This window comes from Pleurodeles waltl, chromosome 5 (genome assembly GCF_031143425.1).
Source record: "Pleurodeles waltl isolate 20211129_DDA chromosome 5, aPleWal1.hap1.20221129, whole genome shotgun sequence".
Classification (NCBI taxonomy): Eukaryota; Metazoa; Chordata; class Amphibia; order Caudata; family Salamandridae; genus Pleurodeles; species Pleurodeles waltl.
The window spans coordinates 1,771,772,475-1,771,799,886 of record NC_090444.1 but is presented as its reverse complement, the minus strand read 5'-3'; the positions used below and the strand labels follow the sequence as shown (position 1 = coordinate 1,771,799,886).

Below are 27,412 nucleotides of genomic sequence, written 5' to 3'. Positions count from 1 at the left end.
CTTCCTCTCTAGCACTGGGTAAGGGCCACTCCATTTGTCCTGGAGTGCCCTGGGAGCCACAGGCTCCAGAACCCAGACTTTCTGCCCTGGTTGGAACTCAACCAGTGCAGCCTTTTGGTCATACCAAAACTTCTGGAGTTGTTGGCTGGCCTCAAGGTTTTTGGTTGCCTTTTCCATGTACTCTGCCATTCTAGAGCGAAGGCCAAGTACATAGTCCACTATGTCCTGTTTAGGCTCATGGAGAGGTCTCTCCCAGCCTTCTTTAACAAGGGCAAGTGGTCCCCTTACAGGATGACCAAACAGAAGTTCAAAGGGTGAGAACCCTACTCCCTTCTGTGGTACCTCCCTGTAAGCGAAAAGCAGACATGGCAGGAGGACATCCCATCTCCTTTTGAGTTTTTCTGGGAGCCCCATGATCATGCCCTTTAATGTCTTGTTGAATCTCTCAACTAAGCCATTAGTTTGTGGATGGTAAGGTGTAGTGAATTTATAAGTCACTCCACACTCATTCCACATGTGCTTTAGGTATGCTGACATGAAGTTGGTACCTCTGTCAGACACCACCTCCTTAGGGAAACCCACTCTGGTAAAGATACCAATGAGGGCCTTGGCTACTGCAGGGGCAGTAGTCGACCTAAGGGGAATAGCTTCAGGATACCTGGTAGCATGATCCACTACTACCAGGATATACATATTTCCTGAGGCCGTGGGAGGTTCTAGTGGACCAACTATGTCCACACCCACTCTTTCAAAGGGCACCCCCACCACTGGAAGTGGAATGAGGGGGGCCTTTGGATGCCCACCTGTCTTACCACTGGCTTGACAGGTGGGGCAGGAGAGGCAAAACTCCTTAACCATGTTGGACATATTGGGCCAGTAGAAGTGGTTGACTAACCTCTCCCACGTCTTGGTTTGTCCCAAATGTCCAGCAAGGGGAATGTCATGGGCCAATGTTAGGATGAACTCTCTGAACAGCTGAGGCACTACCACTCTCCTAGTGGCACCAGGTTTGGGGTCTCTGGCCTCAGTGTACAGGAGCCCATCTTCCCAATAGACCCTATGTGTTCCATTTTTCTTGCCTTTGGACTCTTCAGCAGCTTGCTGCCTAAGGCCTTCAAGAGAGGGACAGGTTTCTTGTCCCTTACACAGCTCCTCCCTTGAGGGTCCCCCTGGGCCTAAGAGCTCAACCTGATAAGGTTCAAGCTCCAAAGGCTCAGTTCCCTCAGAGGGCAGAACTTCTTCCTGAGAAGAGAGGTTCCCTTTCTTTTGCTGCGTTGCAGTTGGTTTCCCAACTGACTTTCCTGTTCTCTTGGTAGGCTGGGCCATTTTTCCAGACTCCAGCTCTACTTTTTCACCCTGTGCCTTGCACTGTGCTCTTGTTTTCACACACACCAGTTCAGGGATACCCAGCATTGCTGCATGGGTTTTTAGCTCTACCTCAGCCCATGCTGAGGACTCCAGGTCATTTCCAAGCAGACAGTCCACTGGGATATTTGAGGAGACCACCACCTGCTTCAGGCCATTGACCCCTCCCCATTCTAAAGTAACCATTGCCATGGGATGTACTTTTCTCTGATTGTCAGCGTTGGTGACTGTGTAGGTTTTTCCAGTCAGGTATTGGCCAGGGGAAACCAGTTTCTCTGTCACCATGGTGACACTGGCACCTGTATCCCTCAGGCCCTCTATTCTAGTCCCATTAATTAAGAGTTGCTGTCTGTATTTTTGCATGTTAGGCGGCCAGACAGCTAGTGTGGCTAAATCCACCCCACCCTCAGAGACTAGAGTAGCTTCAGTGTGGACCCTGATTTGCTCTGGGCACACTGTTGATCCCACTTGGAGACTAGCCATTCCAGTGTTACCTGGATGGGAGTTTGGAGTGGAACTTTTCTTGGGACAGGCCTTGTCTCCAGTTTGGTGTCCATGCTGTTTACAGCTATGACACCAGGCCTTTTTGGGATCAAAGTTTTTACCCTTGTACCCATTGTTTTGTGAAGAGGCTCTGGGCCCACCCTCCTGTGCAGGTTTTTGGGGGCCTGTAGAAGACTCTTTGCTATTTTTAGTTTTGGTTGTCTCATCACCCTTCTGCTGGGGAGTCTTTGTGACCCCTTTCTTTTGGTCACCCCCTGTTGAAGTCTTGGACACCCTTGTCTTGACCCAATGGTCCGCCTTCTTTCCCAATTCTTGGGGAGAAATTGGTCCTAGGTCTACCAGATGCTGATGCAGTTTATCATTGAAACAATTACTTAACAGGTGTTCTTTCACAAATAAATTGTACAGCCCATCATAATTACTTACACCACTGCCTTGAATCCAACCATCTAGTGTTTTCACTGAGTAGTCAACAAAGTCAACCCAGGTCTGGCTCGAGGATTTTTGAGCCCCCCTGAACCTAATCCTGTACTCCTCAGTGGAGAATCCAAAGCCCTCAATCAGGGTACCCTTCATGAGGTCATAAGATTCTGCATCTTTTCCAGAGAGTGTGAGGAGTCTATCCCTACACTTTCCAGTGAACATTTCCCAAAGGAGAGCACCCCAGTGAGATCTGTTCACTTTTCTGGTTACACAAGCCCTCTCAAAAGCTGTGAACCATTTGGTGATGTCATCACCATCTTCATATTTAGTTACAATCCCTTTAGGGATTTTCAACATGTCAGGAGAATCTCTGACCCTATTTATGTTGCTGCCACCATTGATGGGTCCTAGGCCCATCTCTTGTCTTTCCCTCTCTATGGCTAGGATCTGTCTTTCCAAAGCCAATCTTTTGGCCATCCTGGCTAACTGGATGTCCTCTTCACTGGAGTTATCCTCAGTGATTTCAGAGTTGTTGGTCCCTCCTGTGAGGGAACCAGCATCTCTGACTATTATTTGTGGAGTCAGGGCTTGAGAAGCCCTGCTCTCCCTAAGTAGGACTGGAGGGGGGGAATTTCCCTCCAAGTCACTATCTTCATCCTCTGAGTTGCCATCCTCAGAGGGGTTGGCCTTTTCAAACTCTGCCAAAAGCTCCTGGAGCTGTACTTTGGTAGGTTTGGGGCCCATTGCTATTTTCTTTAGTTTACAGAGTGACCTTAGCTCTCTCATCTGTAGATGGAGGTAAGGTGTGGTGTCGAGTTCCACCACATTCACATCTGTGCTAGACATTATGCTTCTAAAAGTTGGAATACTTTTTAAGAAACTAAAACTGGTTCTAGAATCTAATTCAAACTTTTACAAACTTTTAAACTCTAAAAGAAATGCTAAACAGGATCTAACACAAGGCCCTAGCAGGTCTTTTAAGAATTTAGAAAACTTTTCAAATTGCAAAAATCAATTTCTAATGACAATTTTGGAATTTGTCGTGTGATCAGGTATTGGCTGAGTAGTCCAGCAAATGCAAAGTCTTGTACCCCACCGCTGATCCACCAATGTAGGAAGTTGGCTCTGTATGTGCTATTTCAAAGTAAGGAATAGCATGCACAGAGTCCAAGGGTTCCCCTTAGAGGTAAAATAGTGGTAAAAATAGATAATACTAATGCTCTATTTTGTGGTAGTGTGGTCGAGCAGTAGGCTTATCCAAGGAGTAGTGTTAAGCATTTGTTGTACATACACATAGACAATAAATGAGGTACACACACTCAGAGACAAATCCAGCCAATAGGTTTTTGTATAGAAAAATATCTTTTCTTAGTTTATTTTAAGAACCACAGGTTCAAATTCTACATGTAATATCTCATTCGAAAGGTATTGCAGGTAAGTACTTTAGGAACTTCAAATCATCAAAATTGCATGTATACTTTTCAAGTTATTGACAAATAGCTGTTTTAAAAGTGGACACTTAGTGCAATTTTTCACAGTTCCTGGGGGAGGTAAGTTTTTGTTAGTTTTACCAGGTAAGTAAGACACTTACAGGGCTTAGTTCTTGGTCCAAGGTAGCCCACCGTTGGGGGTTCAGAGCAACCCCAAAGTCACCACACCAGCAGCTCAGGGCCGGTCAGGTGCAGAGTTCAAAGTGGTGCCCAAAACACATAGGCTAGAATGGAGAGAAGGGGGTGCCCCGGTTCCGGTCTGTTTGCAGGTAAGTACCCGCGTCTTCGGAGGGCAGACCAGGGGGGTTTTGTAGGGCACCGGGGGGGACACAAGTCCACACAGAAATTTCACCCTCAGCGGCGCGGGGGCGGCCGGGTGCAGTGTCGAAACAAGCGTCGGGTTTGTAATGGAAGTCAATGGGAGATCTAGGGATCTCTTCAGCGCTGCAGGCAGGCAAGGGGGGGGTTCCTCGGGGAAACCTCCACTTGGGCAAGGGAGAGGGACTCCTGGGGGTCACTCCTCCAGTGAAAGTCCGGTCCTTCAGGTCCTGGGGGCTGCGGGTGCAGGGTCTCTCCCAGGCGTCGGGACTTTAGGTTCAAAGAGTCGCGGTCAGGGGAAGCCTCGGGATTCCCTCTGCAGGCGGCGCTGTGGGGGCTCAGGGGGGACAGGTTTTGGTACTCACAGTATCAGAGTAGTCCTGGGGTCCCTCCTGAGGTGTTGGATCGCCACCAGCCGAGTCGGGGTCGCCGGGTGCAGTGTTGCAAGTCTCACGCCTTTTGCGGGGAGCTTGCAGGGTTCTTTAAAGCTGCTGGAAACAAAGTTGCAGCTTTTCTTGGAGCAGGTCCGCTGTCCTCGGGAGTTTCTTGTCTTTTCGAAGTAGGGGCAGTCCTCAGAGGATGTCGAGGTCGCTGGTCCCTTCGGAAGGCGTCGCTGGAGCAGGATCTTTGGAAGGCAGGAGACAGGCCGGTGAGTTTCTGGAGCCAAGGCAGTTGTCGTCTTCTGGTCTTCCGCTGCAGGGGTTTTCAGCTGGGCAGTCCTTCTTCTTGTTGCAGGAATCTAATTTTCTAGGGTTCAGGGTAGCCCTTAAATACTAAATTTAAGGGCGTGTTTAGGTCTGGGGGGTTAGTAGCCAATGGCTACTAGCCCTGAGGGTGGGTACACCCTCTTTGTGCCTCCTCCCAAGGGGAGGGGGTCACAATCCTAACCCTATTGGGGGAATCCTCCATCTGCAAGATGGAGGATTTCTAAAAGTTAGAGTCACCTCAGCTCAGGACACCTTAGGGGCTGTCCTGACTGGCCAGTGACTCCTCCTTGTTATTCTCATTATTTTCTCCGGCCTTGCCGCCAAAAGTGGGGCCGGGCCGGAGGGGGCGGGCAACTCCACTAGCTGGAGTGTCCTGCTGGGTTGGCACAAAGGAGGTGAGCCTTTGAGGCTCACCGCCAGGTGTGACAATTCCTGCCTGGGAGAGGTGTTAGCATCTCCACCCAGTGCAGGCTTTGTTACTGGCCTCAGAGTGACAAAGGCACTCTCCCCATGGGGCCAGCAACATGTCTCGGTTTGTGGCAGGCTGCTAAAACTAGTCAGCCTACACAGATAGTCGGTTAAGTTTCAGGGGGCACCTCTAAGGTGCCCTCTGTGGTGTATTTTACAATAAAATGTACACTGGCATCAGTGTGCATTTATTGTGCTGAGAAGTTTGATACCAAACTTCCCAGTTTTCAGTGTAGCCATTATGGTGCTGTGGAGTTCGTGTTTGACAGACTCCCAGACCATATACTCTTATGGCTACCCTGCACTTACAATGTCTAAGGTTTTATTTAGACACTGTAGGGGTACCATGCTCATGCACTGGTACCCTCACCTATGGTATAGTGCACCCTGCCTTAGGGCTGTAAGGCCTGCTAGAGGGGTGTCTTACCTATACTGCATTGGCAGTGAGAGGCTGGCATGGCACCCTGAGGGGAGTGCCATGTCGACTTACTCGTTTTGTCCTCACTAGCACACACAAGCTGGCAAGCAGTGTGTCTGTGCTGAGTGAGAGGTCTCCAGGGTGGCATAAGACATGCTGCAGCCCTTAGAGACCTTCCTTGGCATCAGGGCCCTTGGTACTAGAAGTACCAGTTACAAGGGACTTATCTGGATGCCAGGGTCTGCCAATTGTGGATACAAAAGTACAGGTTAGGGAAAGAACACTGGTGCTGGGGCCTGGTTAGCAGGCCTCAGCACACTTTCAATTGTAAACATAGCATCAGCAAAGGCAAAAAGTCAGGGGGCAACCATGCCAAGGAGGCATTTCCTTACACATGGGCAGTCCCAGGTCTGTGTTCCACTATAAAGTCCATTCCCTGCAGGGAGATGGACCACCTCAACAGTTTAGGATTTTCACCTTTCATTTGCATCAGCCATTTGAGAGGTCTGTGGTCAGTTTGAACTAGGAAGTGAGTCCCAAAGAGGTATGGTCTCAGCTTCTTCAGGGACCAAACCACAGCAAAGGCCTCCCTCTCAATGGCACTCCAACGCTGCTCCCTGGGGAGTAACCTCCTGCTAATGAAAGCAACAGGCTGGTCAAGGCCATCATCATTTGTTTGGGACAAAACTGCCCCTATCCCATGTTCAGAGGCATCTGTCTGCACAATGAACTGCTTAGAATAATCTGGAGCTTTTAGAACTGGTGCTGAGCACATTGCTTGTTTCAGGGTGTCAAAGGCCTGTTGGCATTCCACAGTCCAGTTCACTTTCTTGGGCATTTTCTTGGAGGTGAGTTCAGTGAGGGCTGTCACAATGGATCCATATCCCTTCACAAACCTCCTGTAATACCCAGTCAAGCCAAGGAATGCCCTGACTTGAGTCTGGGTTTTTGGAGCTACCCAGTCCAGAATAGTCTGGATCTTGGGTTGGAGTGGCTGAACTTGGCCTCCACCTACAAGGTGGCCCAAGTAAACCACAGTTCCCTGCCCTATCTGGCATTTGGATGCCTTGATAGAGAGGCCTGCAGATTGCAGAGCCTTCAAAACCTTCTTCAGGTGGACCAGGTGATCCTGCCAGGTGGAGCTAAAGACAGCAATATCATCAAGATAAGCTGTGCTAAAGGACTCCAAGCCAGCAAGGACTTGATTCACCAACCTTTGGAAGGTGGCAGGGGCATTCTTTAAACCAAAGGGCATAACAGTAAACTGATAATGCCCATCAGGTGTGGAGAATGCTGTTTTCTCTTTTGCTCCAGGTGCCATTTTTATTTGCCAGTACCCTGCTGTCAAGTCAAAGGTACTTAAGAATTTGGCAGCACCTAATTTATCTATGAGCTCATCAGCTCTAGGAATTGGATGAGCATCTGTCTTGGTGACAGAATTGAGCCCTCTGTAGTCCACACAAAACCTCATCTCTTTCTTTCCATCTTTGGTGTGAGGTTTGGGGACTAAGACCACTGGGCTAGCCCAGGGGCTGTCAGAGCGCTCAATTACTCCCAATTCCAGCATCTTGTGGACTTCCACCTTGATGCTTTCCTTAACATGGCCAGACTGTCTAAAGATTTTGTTTTTGACAGGCATGCTGTCTCCTGTGTCCACATCATGGGTACACGGGTGTGTCTGACCAGGGGTTAAGGAGAAGAGTTCAGGAAACTGTTGTAGGACTCTCCTACAATCAGCTTGCTGTTGGCCAGAGAGGGTGTCTGAGTAGATCACTCCATCTACTGAGCCATCTTTTGGGTCTGATGATAGAAGATCAGGGAGAGGTTCACTCTCTGCCTCCTGATCCTCATCTGTTACCATCAACAGATTCACATCAGCCCTGTCATGGAAGAGCTTAAGGCGGTTCACATGGATCACCCTCTTGGGGCTCCTGCTTGTGCCCAGGTCCACCAGGTAGGTGACCTGACTCTTCCTTTCTAGCACTGGGTAAGGGCCACTCCATTTGTCCTGGAGTGCCCTGGGAGCCACAGGCTCCAGAACCCAGACTTTCTGCCCTGGTTGGAACTCAACCAGTGCAGCCTTTTGGTCATACCAAAACTTCTGGAGCTGTTGGCTGGCCTCAAGGTTTTTGGTTGCCTTTTCCATGTACTCTGCCATTCTAGAGCGAAGGCCAAGTACATAGTTCACTATGTCCTGTTTAGGCTCATGGAGAGGTCTCTCCCAACCTTCTTTAACAAGGGCAAGTGGTCCCCTTACAGGATGACCAAACAGAAGTTCAAAGGGTGAGAACCCTACTCCCTTCTGTGGTACCTCCCTGTAAGCGAAAAGCAGACATGGCAGGAGGACATCCCATCTCCTTTTGAGTTTTTCTGGGAGCCCCATGATCATGCCCTTTAATGTCTTGTTGAATCTCTCAACTAAGCCATTAGTTTGTGGATGGTAAGGTGTAGTGAATTTATAAGTCACTCCACACTCATTCCACATATGTTTCAGGTATGCTGACATGAAGTTGGTACCTCTGTCAGACACCACCTCCTTAGGGAAACCCACTCTGGTAAAGATACCAATGAGGGCCTTGGCTACTGCAGGGGCAGTAGTCGACCTAAGGGGAATAGCTTCAGGATACCTGGTAGCATGATCCACTACTACCAGGATATACATATTTCCTGAGGCTGTGGGAGGTTCTAGTGGACCAACTATGTCCACACCCACTCTTTCAAAGGGAACCCCCACCACTGGAAGTGGAATGAGGGGGGCCTTTGGATGCCCACCTGTCTTACCACTGGCTTGACAGGTGGGGCAGGAGAGGCAAAACTCCTTAACCATGTTGGACATATTGGGCCAGTAGAAGTGGTTGACTAGCCTCTCCCACGTCTTGGTTTGTCCCAAATGTCCAGCAAGGGGAATGTCATGGGCCAATGTTAGGATGAACTCTCTGAACAGCTGAGGCACTACCACTCTCCCAGTGGCACCAGGTTTGGGGTCTCTGGCCTCAGTGTACAGGAGTCCATCTTCCCAATAGACCCTATGTGTTCCATTTTTCTTGCCCTTGGACTCTTCAGCAGCTTGCTGCCTAAGGCCTTCAAGAGAGGGACAGGTTTCTTGTCCCTTACACAGCTCCTCCCTTGAGGGTCCCCCTGGGCCTAAGAGCTCAACCTGATAAGGTTCAAGCTCCAAAGGCTCAGTTCCCTCAGAGGGCAGAACTTCTTCCTGAGAAGAGAGGTTCCCTTTCTTTTGCTGTGTTGCAGTTGGTTTCCCAACTGACTTTCCTGTTCTCTTGGTAGGCTGGGCCATTCTTCCAGACTCCAGCTCTACTTGTTCACCCTGTGCCTTGCACTGTGCTCTTGTTTTCACACACACCAGTTCAGGGATACCCAGCATTGTTGCATGGGTTTTTAGTTCTACCTCAGCCCATGCTGAGGACTCCAGGTCATTTCCAAGCAGACAGTCCACTGGGATATTTGAGGAGACCACCACCTGCTTCAGGCCATTGACCCCTCCCCATTCTAAAGTAACCATTGCCATGGGATGTACTTTTCTCTGATTGTCAGCGTTGGTGACTGTGTAAGTTTTTCCAGTCAGGTATTGGCCAGGGGAAACCAGTTTCTCTGTCACCATGGTGACACTGGCACCTGTATCCCTCAGGCCCTCTATTCTAGTCCCATTAATTAAGAGTTGCTGTCTGTATTTTTGCATGTTAGGCGGCCAGACAGCTAGTGTGGCTAAATCCACCCCACCCTCAGAAACTAGAGTAGCTTCAGTGTGGACCCTGATTTGCTCTGGGCACACTGTTGATCCCACTTGGAGACTAGCCATACCAGTGTTACCTGGATGGGAGTTTGGAGTGGAACCTTTCTTGGGACAGGCCTTGTCTCCAGTTTGGTGTCCATGCTGTTTACAGCTATGACACCAGGCCTTTTTGGGATCAAAGTTTTTACCCTTGTACCCATTGTTTTGTGAAGAGGCTCTGGGCCCACCCTCCTGTGCAGGTTTTTGGGGGCCTGTAGAAGACTCTTTACTATTTTTAGTTTTGGTTGTCTCATCACCCTTCCCCTTGGGAGTCTTTGTGACCCCTTTCTTTTGGTCACCCCCTGTTGAAGTCTTTGACACCCTTGTCTTGACCCAATGGTCCGCCTTCTTTCCCAATTCTTGGGGAGAAATTGGTCCTAGGTCTACCAGATGCTGATGCAGTTTATCATTGGAACAATTACTCAATAGGTGTTCTTTCACAAATAAATTGTACAGCCCATCATAATTACTTACACCACTGCCTTGAATCCAACCATCTAGTGTTTTCACTGAGTAGTCTACAAAGTCAACCCAGGTCTGGCTCGAGGATTTTTGAGCCCCCCTGAATCTAATCCTATACTCCTCAGTGGAGAATCCAAAGCCCTCAATCAGGGTACCCTTCATGAGGTCATAAGATTCTGCATCTTGTCCAGAGAGTGTGAGGAGTCTATCCCTACACTTTCCAGTGAACATTTCCCAAAGGAGAGCACCCCAGTGAGATCTGTTCACTTTTCTGGTTACACAAGCCCTCTCAAAAGCTGTGAACCATTTGGTGATGTCATCACCATCTTCATATTTAGTTACAATCCCTTTAGGGATTTTCAACATGTCAGGAGAATCTCTGACCCTATTTATGTTGCTGCCACCATTGATGGGTCCTAGGCCCATCTCTTGTCTTTCCCTCTCTATGGCTAGGATCTGTCTTTCCAAAGCCAATCTTTTGGCCATCCTGGCTAACTGGATGTCCTCTTCACTGGGGTTATCCTCAGTGATTTCAGAGGTGTTGGTCTCTCCTGTGAGGGAACCAGCATCTCTGACTATTATTTTTGGAGTCAGGGTTTGAGGGACCCTGTTCTCCCTAGATAGGACTGGTAGGGGGGAATTGTCCTCCAAGTCACTATCCTCTTCCTCTGAGTTGCCACCCTCAGAGGGGTTGGCCTTTTCAAACTCTGCCAAAAGCTCCTGGAGCTGTATTTTGGTAGGTTTGGGGCCCATTGTTATTTTCTTTATTTTACAGAGTGACCTTAGCTCCCTCATCTTAAGATGGAGGTAAGGTGTGGTGTCGAGTTCCACCACAGTCACATCTGTGCTAGACATTTTGCTTCTAAAAGTTGGAATACTTTTTAAGAATCTACAACTGGTTCTAGAATCTAATTCAAACTTTTACAAACTTTTAAACTCTAAAAGAAATGCTAAACAGGATCTAACACAAGGCCCTAGCAGGTCTTTTAAGAATTTAGAAAACTTTTCAAATTGCAAAAATCAATTTCTAAAGACAATTTTGGAATTTGTCGTGTGATCATGTATTGGCTGAGTAGTCCAGCAAATGCAAAGTCTTGTACCCCACCGCTGATCCACCAATGTAGGAAGTTGGCTCTGTATGTGCTATTTCAAAGTAAGGAATAGCATGCACAGAGTCCAAGGGTTCCCCTTAGAGGTAAAATAGTGGTAAAAATAGATAATACTAATGCTCTATTTTGTGGTAGTGTGGTCGAGCAGTAGGCTTATCCAAGGAGTAGTGTTAAGCATTTGTTGTACATACACATAGACAATAAATGAGGTACACACACTGAGACAAATCCAGCCAATAGGTTTTGTATAGAAAAATATCTTTTCTTAGTTTATTTTAAGAACCACAGGTTCAAATTCTACATGTAATATCTCATTCGAAAGGTATTGCAGGTAAGTACTTTAGGAACTTTAAATCATAAAAATTGCATGTATACTTTTCAAGTTATTGACAAATAGCTATTTTAAAAGTGGACACTTAGTGCAATTTTCACAGTTCCTAGGGGAGGTAAGTATTTGTTAGGTTAACCAGGTAAGTAGGACACTTACAGGGCTTAGTTCTTGGTCCAAAGTAGCCCACCGTTGGGGGTTCAGAGCAACCCCAAAGTTACCACACCAGCAGCTCAGGGCCGGTCAGGTGCAGAGTTCAAAGTGGTGCCCAAAACACATAGGCTTCAATGGAGAAGGGGGTGCCCCGGTTCCAGTCTGCCAGCAGGTAAGTACCCGCGTCTTCGGAGGGCAGACCAGGGGGGTTTTGTAGGGCACCGGGGGGGACACAAGCCCACACAGGAATTTCACCCTCAGCGGCGCGGGGGCAGCCGGGTGCAGTGTTAGAACAAGCGTCGGGTTTGTAGTGTTAGTCTATGGGAGATCTAGGGATCTCTTCAGCGCTGCAGGCAGGCAAGGGGGGGGTTCCTCGGGGAAACCTCCACTTGGGCAAGGGAGAGGGACTCCTGGGGGTCACTTCTCCAGTGAAAGTCCGGTCCTTCAGGTCCTGGGGGCTGCGGGTGCAGGGTCTCTCCCAGGCGTCGGGTTTTGGATTCAAGGAGTCGCGGTCAGGGGAAGCCTCGGGATTCCCTCTGCAGGCGGCGCTGTGGGTGCTCAGGGGGGACAGGTGTTTGTACTCACAGTATCAGAGTAGTCCTGGGGTCCCTCCTGAGGTGTTGGATCTCCACCAGCCGAGTCGGGGTCGCCAGGTGCAGTGTTGCAAGTCTCACGCTTCTTGCGGGGAGCTTGCAGGGTTCTTTCAAGGCTGCTGGAAACAAAGTTGCAGCCTTTCTTGGAGCAGGTCCGCTGTCCTCGGGAGTTTCTTGTCTTTTCGAAGCAGGGGCAGTCCTCAGAGGATGTCGAGGTCGCTGGTCCCTTTGGAAGGCGTCGCTGGAGCAGGATCTTTGGAAGGCAGGAGACAGGCTGGTGAGTTTCTGGAGCCAAGGCAGTTGTAGTCTTCTGGTCTTCCTCTGCAGGGGTTTTCAGCTAGGCAGTCCTTCTTCTTGTAGTTGCAGGAATCTAATTTTCTAGGGTTCAGGGTAGCCCTTAAATACTAAATTTAAGGGCGTGTTTAGGTCTGGGGGGTTAGTAGCCAATGGCTACTAGCCCTGAGGGTGGGTACACCCTCTTTGTGCCTCCTCCCAAGGGGAGGGGGTCACAATCCTAACCTTATTGGGGGAATCCTCCATCTGCAAGATGGAGGATTTCTAAAAGTTAGAGTCACCTTGTAGGAAGTTGGCTCTGTATGTGCTATTTCAAAGTAAGGAATAGCATGCACAGAGTCCAAGGGTTCCCCTTAGAGGTAAAATAGTGGTAAAAGAGATAATACTAATGCTCTATTTTGTGGTAGTGTGGTCGAGCAGTAGGCTTATCCAAGGAGTAGTGTTAAGCATTTGTTGTACATACACATAGACAATAAATGAGGTACACACACTCAGAGACAAATCCAGCCAATAGGTTTTTGTATAGAAAAATATCTTTTCTTAGTTTATTTTAAGAACCACAGGTTCAAATTCTACATGTAATATCTCATTTGGAAGGTATTGCAGGTAAGTACTTTAGGAACTTTAAATCATAAAAATTGCATGTATACTTCAAGTTATTGACAAATAGCTGTTTTAAAAGTGGACACTTAGTGCAATTTTCACAGTTCCTAGGGGAGGTAAGTATTTGTTAGGTTAACCAGGTAAGTAAGACACTTACAGGGCTTAGTTCTTGGTCCAAGGTAGCCCACCGTTGGGGGTTCAGAGCAACCCCAAAGTCACCACACCAGCAGCTCAGGGCCGGTCAGGTGCAGAGTTCAAAGTGGTGCCCAAAACACATAGGCTAGAATGGAGAGAAGGGGGTGCCCCGGTTCCGGTCTGCTTGCAGGTAAGTACCCGCGTCTTCGGAGGGCAGACCAGGGGGGTTTTGTAGGGCACCGGGGGGGACACAAGCCCACACAGAAATTTCACCCTCAGCAGCACGGGGGCGGCCGGGTGCAGTGTAGAAACAAGCGTCTGGTTTGTAATGGAAGTCAATGGGAGATCTAGGGATCTCTTCAGCGCTGCAGGCAGGCAAGGGGGGGGTTCCTCGGGGAAACCTCCACTTGGGCAAGGGAGAGGGACTCCTGGGGGTCACTCCTCCAGTGAAAGTCCGGTCCTTCAGGTCCTGGAGGCTGCGGGTGCAGGGTCTCTCCCAGGTGTCGGGACTTAGGATTCAAAGAGTCGCGGTCAGGGGAAGCCTCGGGATTCCCTCTGCAGGCGGCGCTGTGGGGGCTCAGGGGGGACAGGTTTTTGTACTCACAGTCTTAGAGTAGTCCTGGGGTCCCTCCTGAGGTGTTGGATCGCCACCAGCCGAGTCGGGGTCGCCGGGTGCAGTGTTGCAAGTCTCACGCTTCTTGCGGGGAGCTTGCAGGGTTCTTTAAAGCTGCTGGAAACAAAGTTGCAGCTTTTCTTGGAGCAGGTCCGCTGTCCTCGGGAGTTTCTTGTCTTTTCGAAGCAGGGGCAGTCCTCAGAGGATGTCGAGGTCGCTGGTCCCTTTGGAAGGCGTCGCTGGAGCAGGATCTTTGGAAGGCAGGAGACAGGCCGGTGAGTTTCTGGAGCCAAGGCAGTTGTCGTCTTCTGGTCTTCCTCTGCAGGGGTTTTTCAGCTAGGCAGTCCCTCTTCTTGTAGTTGCAGGAATCTAATTTTCTAGGGTTCAGGGTAGCCCTTAAATACTAAATTTAAGGGCGTGTTTAGGTCTGGGGGGTTAGTAGCCAATGGCTACTAGCCCTGAGGGTGGGTACACCCTCTTTGTGCCTCCTCCCAAGGGGAGGGGGTCACAATCCTAACCCTATTGGGGGAATCCTCCATCTGCAAGATGGAGGATTTCTAAAAGTTAGAGTCACTTCAGCTCAGGACACCTTAGGGGCTGTCCTGACTGGCCAGTGACTCCTCCTTGTTGCTTTCTTTGTTCCCTCCAGCCTTGCCGCCAAAAGTGGGGGCCGTGGCCGGAGGGGGCGGGCAACTCCACTAAGCTGGAGTGCCCTGCTGGGCTGTGACAAAGGGGTGAGCCTTTGAGGCTCACCGCCAGGTGTTACAGCTCCTGCCTGGGGGAGGTGTTAGCATCTCCACCCAGTGCAGGCTTTGTTACTGGCCTCAGAGTGACAAAGGCGCTCTCCCCATGGGGCCAGCAACATGTCTCTAGTGTGGCAGGCTGCTGGAACTAGTCAGCCTACACAGACAGTCGGTTAAGTTTCAGGGGGCACCTCTAAGGTGCCCTCTGGGGTGTATTTTGCAATAAAATGTACACTGGCATCAGTGTGCATTTATTGTGCTGAGAAGTTTGATACCAAACTTCCCAGTTTTCAGTGTAGCCATTATGGTGCTGTGGAGTTCGTGTTTGACAAACTCCCAGACCATATACTCTTATGGCTACCCTGCACTTACAATGTCTAAGGTTTTGTTTAGACACTGTAGGGGTACCACACTCATGCACTGGTACCCTCACCTATGTTATAGTGCACCCTGCCTTAGGGCTGTAAGGCCTGCTAGAGGGGTGACTGACCTATACTTGCATAGGCAGTGAGAGGCTGGCATGGCACCCTGAGGGGAGTGCCATGTCGACTTACTCGTTTGGTTCTCACTAGCACACACAAGCTGGCAAGCAGTGTGTCTGTGCTGAGTGAGAGGTCTCCAGGGTGGCATAAGACATGCTGCAGCCCTTAGAGACCTTCCTTGGCATCAGGGCCCTTGGTACTAGAAGTACCAGTTACAAGGGACTTATCTGGATGCCAGGGTCTGCCAATTGTGGATACAAAAGTACAGGTTAGGGAAAGAACACTGGTGCTGGGGCCTGGTTAGCAGGCCTCAGCACACTTTCAATTGTAAACATAGCATCAGCAAAGGCAAAAAGTCAGGGGGCAACCATGCCAAGGAGGCATTTCCTTACAACCGCTTTTGGGGAGATAACTGCTTACTAGTCTATGCACAGCATGTGTATCTGCAGCTACACATGCCATCGAATGGAAAACGTCACTTACCCAGTGCATCTGTTTGTGGCATTAGTCGCTGCAGATTCACATGCGCCCACCCACCTCCCCGGGAGCCTGTAGCCGTTTAGAAGTTGATCTTGAACATTTGTAAATTTGTAAATATATTACCTTAAACTTCATTATGTACATACATATTCACTCCATTGCATGGGCACTATTACTAGCATACACAACTCCTACCTCACCCTCTGCGGGGAAAACAATCTAAGATGGAGTCGACGCCCATGCGCAATGGAGTCGAAATGGGAGGAGTCCCTCGGTCTCGTGACTCGAAGACTTCTTCGAAGAAAAACAACTTGTAACACTCCGAGCCCAACACCTGATGGCGGGTTTTGCACAGCATGTGAATCTGCAGCGACTAATGCCACGAACAGATGTACACTGGGTAAGTGACATTTTCCATATGGTCGATCATTGAGCGGTAAAACTATAGTGTTGGTCTTATTGAAATATCGCGGCACATGCAAGCTGTACAAAAGATCGATTTGGCTGAGGAGCCTGAGGAAATCCTGGGTTGAGCTAAGGGCATCAAGCATTCTGGGATACACCAGCTGCATTCCCACAGAGTGCTGCCCTAACGGTCAAGCATAAATTCTGGGAGAGGATATCCCCTCTGATTGAACAGTCTAGTGAGTGAGGATCTTTACAAGAGTTTTTCTGCATTTTTAAATCTGTTTCTTGGCCAAGCCTTTTTCGGATGTCATCAGACCAGCTCCAAGTCGGTTTTTGCAGCTTAGGTATGGCACTTTGCCACTAGAGGCTTCACTGCTCATAGGGCTTCCTTGGCAGATTGAGCCAAAAACTACAAATTCTGCACCACTGCAGATGTAGCAGAACAGCACCTACTTTTCTTTTTTTCTCTGAATGTTCCCTTCAATAGGAACCTCTCTAATGTATTGTTACTGCTCTAAGAATTTGTTAGTGATTCCTCATTAATGAATGTTGCAGTTTCCAAATTTGTATTTGCTGCTTGGACAATGAGACCGAAAGAACTCTGGGTAATGCAATGAACCATCATCTTCGGTACTTTGAGCAAGCCCTAATTTCGTCAGAATTTTTATCAACAATAGCTAGGGCTACAGGAATGACTAATTTGTGTGTGCAATATATTGGTGGAGTCTGCCATTTTAAACTTTTGAACTTTGATTTGATATAGTACATAATAGGCGCTCTATTAATATGACGCTTCTATATGGATTATTGTCTATTTTAACATTTTAATTTATTATATTTGTTTTTTGTCTTGATTTTATATTATTGCTGTATTGTATGACAATGGAATAATTTATTTTGAACTGTCTATAAATTCGGTAAAAAGAATTGATAAAAGTAAATACCAGTTTCCAAATAAACAACAATTTGTCACAAGACATAGCCTGACATTTGACCTGTCTTTGAATTCACAGCAAATGTGGCAACATAAAATGTAAATGCATCTTGCTCATTCACCTTCTGAACTCAAGCATGTTTTTTTATTTACTTTTTTTTGGGGGGGTGCGGGGGTCTGCTGCATTCCAACCTCACTTCGTCCATGGATCCTAATTCTTTCAGTGGCTACGCACGAAGTAACATTTTAAAATAGTGTACTTTATCCAATATAGAATTACTTGTGTATATTTTCTTTTACTATAAAAACATTTATCACTTTGAATGTTTTATTCATTTATTCAGTGCCATTCTCATGGTCCGGTGGATAAAGGCTGTCTTCACACTGCATGCTTCATACCTTACAACAGTAAGTATTGTACGATCCCATGCTTGTCTGCACTGAGACATAATATCAAGTACTTCCTCATATTGAAGTATAGTGTGGCATGACGTCCCCAATTTCTCAAATGAGAAAGACAATTACTTGCATGACGTGTTTATATTTAAAAAGCTGTTTCGTATATAGACAGAATCTAAAAGGTTTAATTTTGTTGACACTTGAAATGTTTCAGGTACATAAAATCTTTGTAGCATGTCTGCATGTAAGTGTTCTGCATATGCCTGCTAACTTGGGTTGAGCTCGAACGGTTTGCAAGTTGTTTCTGTTCCAATGACTATTGGTAATAAGATGTCCTTTGGCCTCACTTTCGCCCACAGTGCACCAGTACAAAGACTCATCTCAGATTTTATTTTTCCAGTCATTGGGTTCACATGTTTAATTTGAGATCCAGAACCATTAACCAATTGCTGTTTGCATCAGCATCCCCGTTAAATCTCAACAACTGTGGGTTTCAGTTCATAACTACCAGTGGTCCACCATACAGTGGTTCACTTTTAGGACTTACCTTGTATATAGAATGGCTGTTTGGGAAGAGCTGTAGGGAGAAGATGCTTTTTTTTTTTGTTTTTTTGTTTAATAAAACTACCCTCCCATTCCGCCTTCCACTGGACAAAGAAAGCAATGAGTTGAGAACTGCTGATATTGTAGGTTTGCTCTCCTGTTATGATTGCAATCAATAGTAGAAGATGCAACTTTTGTTAAAGCACCTCAGGAAGTAGTGGTGCAGGGAAAGGCTATTTCAATTGTCAATATTGGCTTGGCTCTTGTCAGCTGGTGTACAGCGTCCCGCCAAACAAATATTAGTGGAATTCACCACCAGCCTGCATTAGGGTGTTCAGATTCAAAACAGAGATCCAAACAACCTCAGTGTAAGGAAATGCCTCCTTGGCATGGTTGCCCCCTGACTTTTTGCCTTTGCTGATGCTATGTTTACAATTGAAAGTGTGCTGAGGCCTGCTAACCAGGCCCCAGCACCAGTGTTCTTTCCCTAACCTGTACTTTTGTATCCACAATTGGCAGACCCTGGCATCCAGATAAGTCCCTTGTAACTGGTACTTCTAGTACCAAGGGCCCTGATGCCAAGGAAGGTCTCTAAGGGCTGCAGCATGTCTTATGCCACCCTGGAGACCTCTCACTCAGCACAGACACACTGCTTGCCAGCTTGTGTGTGCTAGTGAGGACAAAACGAGTAAGTCGACATGGCACTCCCCTCAGGGTGCCATGCCAGCCTCTCACTGCCAATGCAGTATAGGTAAGACACCCCTCTAGCAGGCCTTACAGCCCTAAGGCAGGGTGCACTATACCATAGGTGAGGGTACCAGTGCATGAGCATGGTACCCCTACAGTGTCTAAACAAAACCTTAGACATTGTAAGTGCAGGGTAGCCATAAGAGTATATGGTCTGGGAGTCTGTCAAACACGAACTCCACAGCACCATAATGGCTACACTGAAAACTGGGAAGTTTGGTATCAAACTTCTCAGCACAATAAATGCACACTGATGCCAGTGTACATTTTATTGTAAAATACACCACAGAGGGCACCTTAGAGGTACCCCCTGAAACTTAACCGACTATCTGTGTAGGCTGACTAGTTTTAGCAGCCTGCCACAAACCGAGACATGTTGCTGGCCCCATGGGGAGAGTGCCTTTGTCACTCTGAGGCCAGTAACAAAGCCTGCACTGGGTGGAGATGCTAACACCTCCCCCAGGCAGGAATTGTCACACCTGGCGGTGAGCCTCAAAGGCTCACCTCCTTTGTGCCAACCCAGCAGGACACTCCAGCTAGTGGAGTTGCCCGCCCCCTCCGGCCAGGCCCCACTTTTGGCGGCAAGGCCGGAGAAAATAATGAGAAAAACAAGGAGGAGTCACTGGCCAGTCAGGACAGCCCCTAAGGTGTCCTGAGCTGAGGTGACTCTAACTTTTAGAAATCCTCCATCTTGCAGATGGAGGATTCCCCCAATAGGGTTAGGATTGTGACCCCCTCCCCTTGGGAGGAGGCACAAAAAGGGTGTACCCACCCTCAGGGCTAGTAGCCATTGGCTACTAACCCCCCAGACCTAAACACGCCCTTAAATTTAGTATTTAAGGGCTACCCTGAACCCTAGAAAGTTAGATTCCTGCAACTACAAGAAGAAGGACTGCCTAGCTGAAAACCCCTGCAGAGGAAGACCAGAAGACGACAACTGCCTTGGCTCCAGAAACTCACCGGCCTGTCTCCTGCCTTCCAAAGATCCTGCTCCAGCGACGCCTTCCAAAGGGACCAGCGACCTCGACATCCTCTGAGGACTGCCCCTGCTTCGAAAAGACAAGAAACTCCCGAGGACAGCGGACCTGCTCCAAGAAAAGCTGCAACTTTGTTTCCAGCGGCTTTAAAGAACCCTGCAAGCTCCCCGCAAAAGGCGTGAGACTTGCAACACTGCACCCGGCGACCCCGACTCGGCTGGTGGCGATCCAACACCTCAGGAGGGACCCCAGGACTACTCTAAGACTGTGAGTACAAAAACCTGTCCCCCCTGAGCCCCCACAGCGCCGCCTGCAGAGGGAATCCCGAGGCTTCCCCTGACCGCGACTCTTTGAACCTAAAGTCCCGACACCTGGGAGAGACCCTGCACCCGCAGCCCCCAGGACCTGAAGGACCGGACTTTCACTGGAGGAGTGACCCCCAGGAGTCCCTCTCCCTTGCCCAGGTGGAGGTTTCCCCGAGGAACCCCCCCCTTGCCTGTCTGCAGCGCTGAAGAGATCCCTAGATCTCCCATTGACTTCCATTACAAACCCGACGCTTGTTTCGACACTGCACCCGGCCGCCCCCGCGCTGCTGAGGGTGAAATTTCTGTGTGGACTTGTGTCCCCCCCGGTGCCCTACAAAACCCCCCTGGTCTGCCCTCCGAAGACGCGGGTACTTACCTGCAAGCAGACCGGAACCGGGGCACCCCCTTCTCTCCATTCTAGCCTATGTGTTTTGGGCACCACTTGGAACTCTGCACCTGACCGGCCCTGAGCTGCTGGTGTGGTGACTTTGGGGTTGCTCTGAACCCCCAACGGTGGGCTACCTTGGACCAAGAACTGAACCCTGTAAGTGTCCTACTTACCTGGTAAAATTAACAAAAACTTACCTCCCCCAGGAACTGTGAAAATTGCACTAAGTGTCCACTTTTAAAACAGCTATTTGTCAATAACTTGAAAAGTATACATGCAATTTTGATGATTTGAAGTTCCTAAAGTACTTACCTGCAATACCTTTCGAATGAGCTATTACATGTAGAATTTGAACCTGTGGTTCTTAAAATAAACTAAGAAAAGATATTTTTCTATACAAAAACCTATTGGCTGGATTTGTCTCTGAGTGTGTGTACCTCATTTATTGTCTATGTGTATGTACAACAAATGCTTAACACTACTCCTTGGATAAGCCTACTGCTCGACCACACTACCACAAAATAGAGCATTAGTATTATCTATTTTTACCACTATTTTACCTCTAAGGGGAACCCTTGGACTCTGTGCATGCTATTCCTTACTTTGAAATAGCACATACAGAGCCAACTTCCTACATTGGTGGATCAGCGGTGGGGTACAAGACTTTGCATTTGCTGGACTACTCAGCCAATACCTGATCACACGACAAATTCCAAAATTGTCATTAGAAATTGATTTTTGCAATTTGAAAAGTTTTCTAAATTCTTAAAAGACCTGCTAGGGCCTTGTGTTAGATCCTGTTTAGCATTTCTTTTAGAGTTTAAAAGTTTGTAAAAGTTTGAATTAGATTCTAGAACCAGTTTTAGTTTCTTAAAAAGTATTCCAACTTTTAGAAGCATAATGTCTAGCACAGATGTGAATGTGGTGGAACTCGACACCACACCTTACCTCCATCTACAGATGAGAGAGCTAAGGTCACTCTGTAAACTAAAGAAAATAGCAATGGGCCCCAAACCTACCAAAGTACAGCTCCAGGAGCTTTTGGCAGAGTTTGAAAAGGCCAACCCCTCTGAGGATGGCAACTCAGAGGATGAAGATAGTGACTTGGAGGGAAATTCCCCCCCTCCAGTCCTACTTAGGGAGAGCAGGGCTTCTCAAGCCCTGACTCCACAAATAATAGTCAGAGATGCTGGTTCCCTCACAGGAGGGACCAACAACTCTGAAATCACTGAGGATAACCCCAGTGAAGAGGACATCCAGTTAGCCAGGATGGCCAAAAGATTGGCTTTGGAAAGACAGATCCTAGCCATAGAGAGGGAAAGACAAGAGATGGGCCTAGGACCCATCAATGGTGGCAGCAACATAAATAGGGTCAGAGATTCTCCTGACATGTTGAAAATCCCCAAAGGGATTGTAACTAAATATGAAGATGGTGATGACATCACCAAATGGTTCACAGCTTTTGAGAGGGCTTGTGTAACCAGAAAAGTGAACAGATCTCACTGGGGTGCTCTCCTTTGGGAAATGTTCACAGGAAAGTGTAGGGATAGACTCCTCACACTCTCTGGACAAGATGCAGAATCTTATGACCTCATGAAGGGTACCCTGATTGAGGGCTTTGGATTCTCCACTGAGGAGTACAGGATTAGGTTCAGGGGGGCTCAAAAATCCTCGAGCCAGACCTGGGTTGACTTTGTTGACTACTCAGTGAAAACACTAGATGGTTGGATTCAAGGCAGTGGTGTAAATAATTATGATGGGCTGTACAATTTATTTGTGAAAGAACACCTGTTAAGTAATTGTTTCAATGATAAACTGCATCAGCATCTGGTAGACCTAGGACCAATTTCTCCCCAAGAATTGGGAAAGAAGGCGGACCATTGGGTCAAGACAAGGGTGTCCAAGACTTCAACAGGGGGTGACCAAAAGAAAGGGGTCACAAAGACTCCCCAGCAGAAGGGTGATGAGACAACCAAAACTAAAAATAGTAAAGAGTCTTCTACAGGCCCCCAAAAACCTGCACAGGAGGGTGGGCCCAGAGCCTCTTCACAAAACAATGGGTACAAGGGTAAAAACTTTGATCCCAAAAAGGCCTGGTGTCATAGCTGTAAACAGCATGGACACCAAACTGGAGACAAGGCCTGTCCCAAGAAAGGTTCCACTCCAAACTCCCATCCAGGTAACACTGGTATGGCTAGTCTCCAAGTGGGATCAACAGTGTGCCCAGAGCAAATCAGGGTCCACACTGAAGCTACTCTAGTTTCTGAGGGTGGGGTGGATTTAGCCACACTAGCTGTCTGGCCGCCTAACATGCAAAAATACAGACAGCAACTCTTAATTAATGGGACTAGAATAGAGGGCCTGAGGGATACAGGTGCCAGTGTCACCATGGTGACAGAGAAACTGGTTTCCCCTGGCCAATACCTGACTGGAAAAACTTACACAGTCACCAACGCTGACAATCAGAGAAAAGTACATCCCATGGCAATGGTTACTTTAGAATGGGGAGGGGTCAATGGCCTGAAACAGGTGGTGGTCTCCTCAAATATCCCAGTGGACTGTCTGCTTGGAAATGACCTGGAGTCCTCAGCATGGGCTGAGGTAGAACTAAAAACCCATGCAGCAATGCTGGGTATCCCTGAACTGGTGTGTGTGAAAACAAGAGCACAATGCAAGGCACAGGGTGAACAAGTAGAGCTGGAGTCTGGAAAAATGGCCCAGCCTACCAAGAGAAAAGGAAAGTCAGTTGGGAAACCAACTGCAACACAGTCAGAAAAAGAGAACCTCTCTTCTCAGGAAGAAGTTCTGCCCTCTGAGGGAACTGAGCCTTTGGAGCTTGAACCTTATCAGGTTGAACTCTTAGGCCCAGGGGGACCCTCAAGGGAGGAGCTGTGTAAGGGACAAGAAACCTGTCCCTCTCTTGAAGGCCTTAGGCAGCAAGCTGCTGAAGAGTCCAAAGGCAAGAAAAATGGAACACATAGGGTCTATTGGGAGGATGGGCTCCTGTACACTGAGGCCAGAGACCCCAAACCTGGTGCCACTAGGAGAGTGGTAGTGCCTCAGCTGTTCAGAGAGTTCATCCTAACATTGGCTCATGACATTCCCCTTGCTGGACATTTGGGACAAACCAAGACGTGGGATAGGTTAGTCAACCACTTCTACTGGCCCAATATGTCCAACATGGTTAAGGAGTTTTGCCTCTCCTGCCCCACCTGTCAAGCCAGTGGTAAGACAGGTGGGCATCCAAAGGCCCCCCTCATTCCACTTCCAGTGGTGGGGGTGCCCTTTGAAAGAGTGGGTGTGGACATAGTTGGTCCACTAGAACCTCCCACAGCCTCAGGAAATATGTATATCCTGGTAGTAGTGGATCATGCTACCAGGTATCCTGAAGCTATTCCCCTTAGGTCGACTACTGCCCCTGCAGTAGCCAAGGCCCTCATTGGTATCTTTACCAGAGTGGGTTTCCCTAAGGAGGTGGTGTCTGACAGAGGTACCAACTTCATGTCAGCATACCTAAAGCACATGTGGAATGAGTGTGGAGTGACTTATAAATTCACTACCCCTTACCATCCACAAACTAATGGCTTAGTTGAGAGATTCAACAAGACATTAAAAGGCATGATCATGGGGCTCCCAGAAAAACTCAAAAGGAGATGGGATGTCCTCCTGCCATGTCTGCTTTTCGCTTACAGGGAGGTACCACAGAAGGGAGTAGGGTTCTCACCCTTTGAACTTCTGTTTGGTCATCCTGTAAGGGGACCACTTGCCCTTGTTAAAGAAGGCTGGGAGAGACCTCTCCATGAGCCTAAACAGGACATAGTGGACTATGTACTTGGCCTTCGCTCTAGAATGGCAGAGTACATGGAAAAGGCAACCAAAAACCTTGAGGCCAGCCAACAGCTCCAGAAGTTTTGGTATGACCAAAAGGCTGCACTGGTTGAGTTCCAACCAGGGCAGAAAGTCTGGGTTCTGGAGCCTGTGGCTCCCAGGGCACTCCAGGACAAATGGAGTGGCCCTTACCCAGTACTAGAGAGGAAGAGTCAGGTCACCTACCTGGTGGACCTGGGCACAAGCAGGAGCCCCAAGAGGGTGATCCATGTAAACCGCCTTAAGCTCTTCCACGACAGGGCTGATGTCAATCTGTTGATGGTGACAGATGAGGATCAGGAGGCAGAGAGTGAACCTCTCCCTGATCTTCTGTCATCAGACCCAAAAGATGGTACAGTAGATGGAGTGATCTACTCAGACACCCTCTCTGGCCAACAGCAAGCTGATTGTAGGAGAGTCCTACAACAGTTTCCTGAACTCTTCTCCTTAACCCCTGGTCAGACACACCTGTGTACCCATGATGTGGACACAGGAGACAGCATGCCTGTCAAGAACAAAATCTTTAGACAGTCTGACCATGTTAAGGAAAGCATCAAGGTGGAAGTCCACAAGATGCTGGAATTGGGAGTCATTGAGCGCTCTGACAGCCCCTGGGCTAGCCCAGTGGTCTTAGTCCCCAAACCTCACACCACAGATGGAAAGAAAGAGATGAGGTTTTGTGTGGACTACAGAGGGCTCAATTCTGTCACCAAGACAGATGCTCATCCAATTCCAAGAGCTGATGAGCTCATTGATAAATTAGGTGCTGCCAAATTTCTAAGTACCTTTGACTTGACAGCAGGGTACTGGCAAATAAAAATGGCACCTGGAGCAAAAGAAAAGACAGCATTCTCCACACCTGATGGGCATTATCAGTTTACTGTTATGCCCTTTGGTTTAAAGAATGCCCCTGCCACCTTCCAAAGGTTGGTGAATCAAGTCCTTGCTGGCTTGGAGTCCTTTAGCACAGCTTATCTTGATGATATTGCTGTCTTTAGCTCCACCTGGCAGGATCACCTGGTCCACCTGAGGAAGGTTTTGAAGGCTCTGCAATCTGCAGGCCTCTCTATCAAGGCATCCAAATGCCAGATAGGGCAGGGAACTGTGGTTTACTTGGGACACCTTGTAGGTGGAGGCCAAGTTCAGCCACTCCAACCCAAGATCCAGACTATTCTGGACTGGGTAGCTCCAAAAACCCAGACTCAAGTCAGGGCATTCCTTGGCTTGACTGGGTACTACAGGAGGTTTGTGAAGGGATATGGATCCATTGTGACAGCCCTCACTGAGCTCACCTCCAAGAAAATGCCCAAGAAAGTGAACTGGACTGTGGACTGCCAACAGGCCTTTGACACCCTGAAACAAGCAATGTGCTCAGCACCAGTTCTCAAAGCTCCAGATTATTCTAAGCAGTTCATTGTGCAGACTGATGCCTCTGAACATGGGATAGGGGCAGTTTTGTCCCAAACAAATGATGATGGCCTTGACCAGCCTGTTGCTTTCATTAGCAGGAGGTTACTCCCCAGGGAGCAGCGTTGGAGTGCCATTGAGAGGGAGGCCTTTGCTGTGGTTTGGTCCCTGAAGAAGCTGAGACCATACCTCTTTGGGACTCACTTCCTAGTTCAAACTGACCACAGACCTCTCAAATGGCTGATGCAAATGAAAGGTGAAAATCCTAAACTGTTGAGGTGGTCCATCTCCCTACAGGGAATGGACTTTATAGTGGAACACAGACCTGGGACTGCCCATGCCAATGCAGATGGCCTTTCCAGGTTCTTCCACTTAGAAAATGAAGACTCTCTTGGGAAAGGTTAGTCTCATCCTCTTTCGTTTGGGGGGGGGTTGTGTAAGGAAATGCCTCCTTGGCATGGTTGCCCCCTGACTTTTTGCCTTTGCTGATGCTATGTTTACAATTGAAAGTGTGCTGAGGCCTGCTAACCAGGCCCCAGCACCAGTGTTCTTTCCCTAACCTGTACTTTTGTATCCACAATTGGCAGACCCTGGCATCCAGATAAGTCCCTTGTAACTGGTACTTCTAGTACCAAGGGCCCTGATGCCAAGGAAGGTCTCTAAGGGCTGCAGCATGTCTTATGCCACCCTGGAGACCTCTCACTCAGCACAGACACACTGCTTGCCAGCTTGTGTGTGCTAGTGAGGACAAAACGAGTAAGTCGACATGGCACTCCCCTCAGGGTGCCATGCCAGCCTCTCACTGCCTATGCAGTATAGGTAAGACACCCCTCTAGCAGGCCTTACAGCCCTAAGGCAGGGTGCACTATACCATAGGTGAGGGTACCAGTGCATGAGCATGGTACCCCTACAGTGTCTAAATAAAACCTTAGACATTGTAAGTGCAGGGTAGCCATAAGAGTATATGGTCTGGGAGTCTGTCAAACACGAACTCCACAGCACCATAATGGCTACACTGAAAACTGGGAAGTTTGGTATCAAACTTCTCAGCACAATAAATGCACACTGATGCCAGTGTACATTTTATTGTAAAATACACCACAGAGGGCACCTTAGAGGTACCCCCTGAAACTTAACCGACTATCTGTGTAGGCTGACTAGTTTTAGCAGCCTGCCACAAACCGAGACATGTTGCTGGCCCCATGGGGAGAGTGCCTTTGTCACTCTGAGGCCAGTAACAAAGCCTGCACTGGGTGGAGATGCTAACACCTCCCCCAGGCAGGAATTGTCACACCTGGCGGTGAGCCTCAAAGGCTCACCTCCTTTGTGCCAACCCAGCAGGACACTCCAGCTAGTGGAGTTGCCCGCCCCCTCCGGCCAGGCCCCACTTTTGGCGGCAAGGCCGGAGAAAATAATGAGAAAAACAAGGAGGAGTCACTGGCCAGTCAGGACAGCCCCTAAGGTGTCCTGAGCTGAGGTGACTCTAACTTTTAGAAATCCTCCATCTTGCAGATGGAGGATTCCCCCAATAGGGTTAGGATTGTGACCCCCTCCCCTTGGGAGGAGGCACAAAAAGGGTGTACCCACCCTCAGGGCTAGTAGCCATTGGCTACTAACCCCCCAGACCTAAACACGCCCTTAAATTTAGTATTTAAGGGCTACCCTGAACCCTAGAAAGTTAGATTCCTGCAACTACAAGAAGAAGGACTGCCTAGCTGAAAACCCCTGCAGAGGAAGACCAGAAGACGACAACTGCCTTGGCTCCAGAAACTCACCGGCCTGTCTCCTGCCTTCCAAAGATCCTGCTCCAGCGACGCCTTCCAAAGGGACCAGCGACCTCGACATCCTCTGAGGACTGCCCCTGCTTCGAAAAGACAAGAAACTCCCGAGGACAGCGGACCTGCTCCAAGAAAAGCTGCAACTTTGTTTCCAGCGGCTTTAAAGAACCCTGCAAGCTCC

The 27,412-nt window shown here is 48.5% G+C and overlaps 1 protein-coding gene across 1 annotated transcript in view; it reads left to right on the top strand.

Annotated features, from left to right (window-relative positions):
• WDR43 (WD repeat domain 43) overlaps window positions 1–27,412 on the top strand; it is a 462,775-nt gene that overhangs the window by 379,466 nt on the left and 55,897 nt on the right. The window contains exon 14 of the mRNA XM_069236209.1: window positions 17,165–17,228. Within this exon, the coding sequence (XP_069092310.1) occupies window positions 17,165–17,228 (64 nt within the window). The remainder of the gene's footprint in view (window positions 1–17,164; window positions 17,229–27,412) is intronic.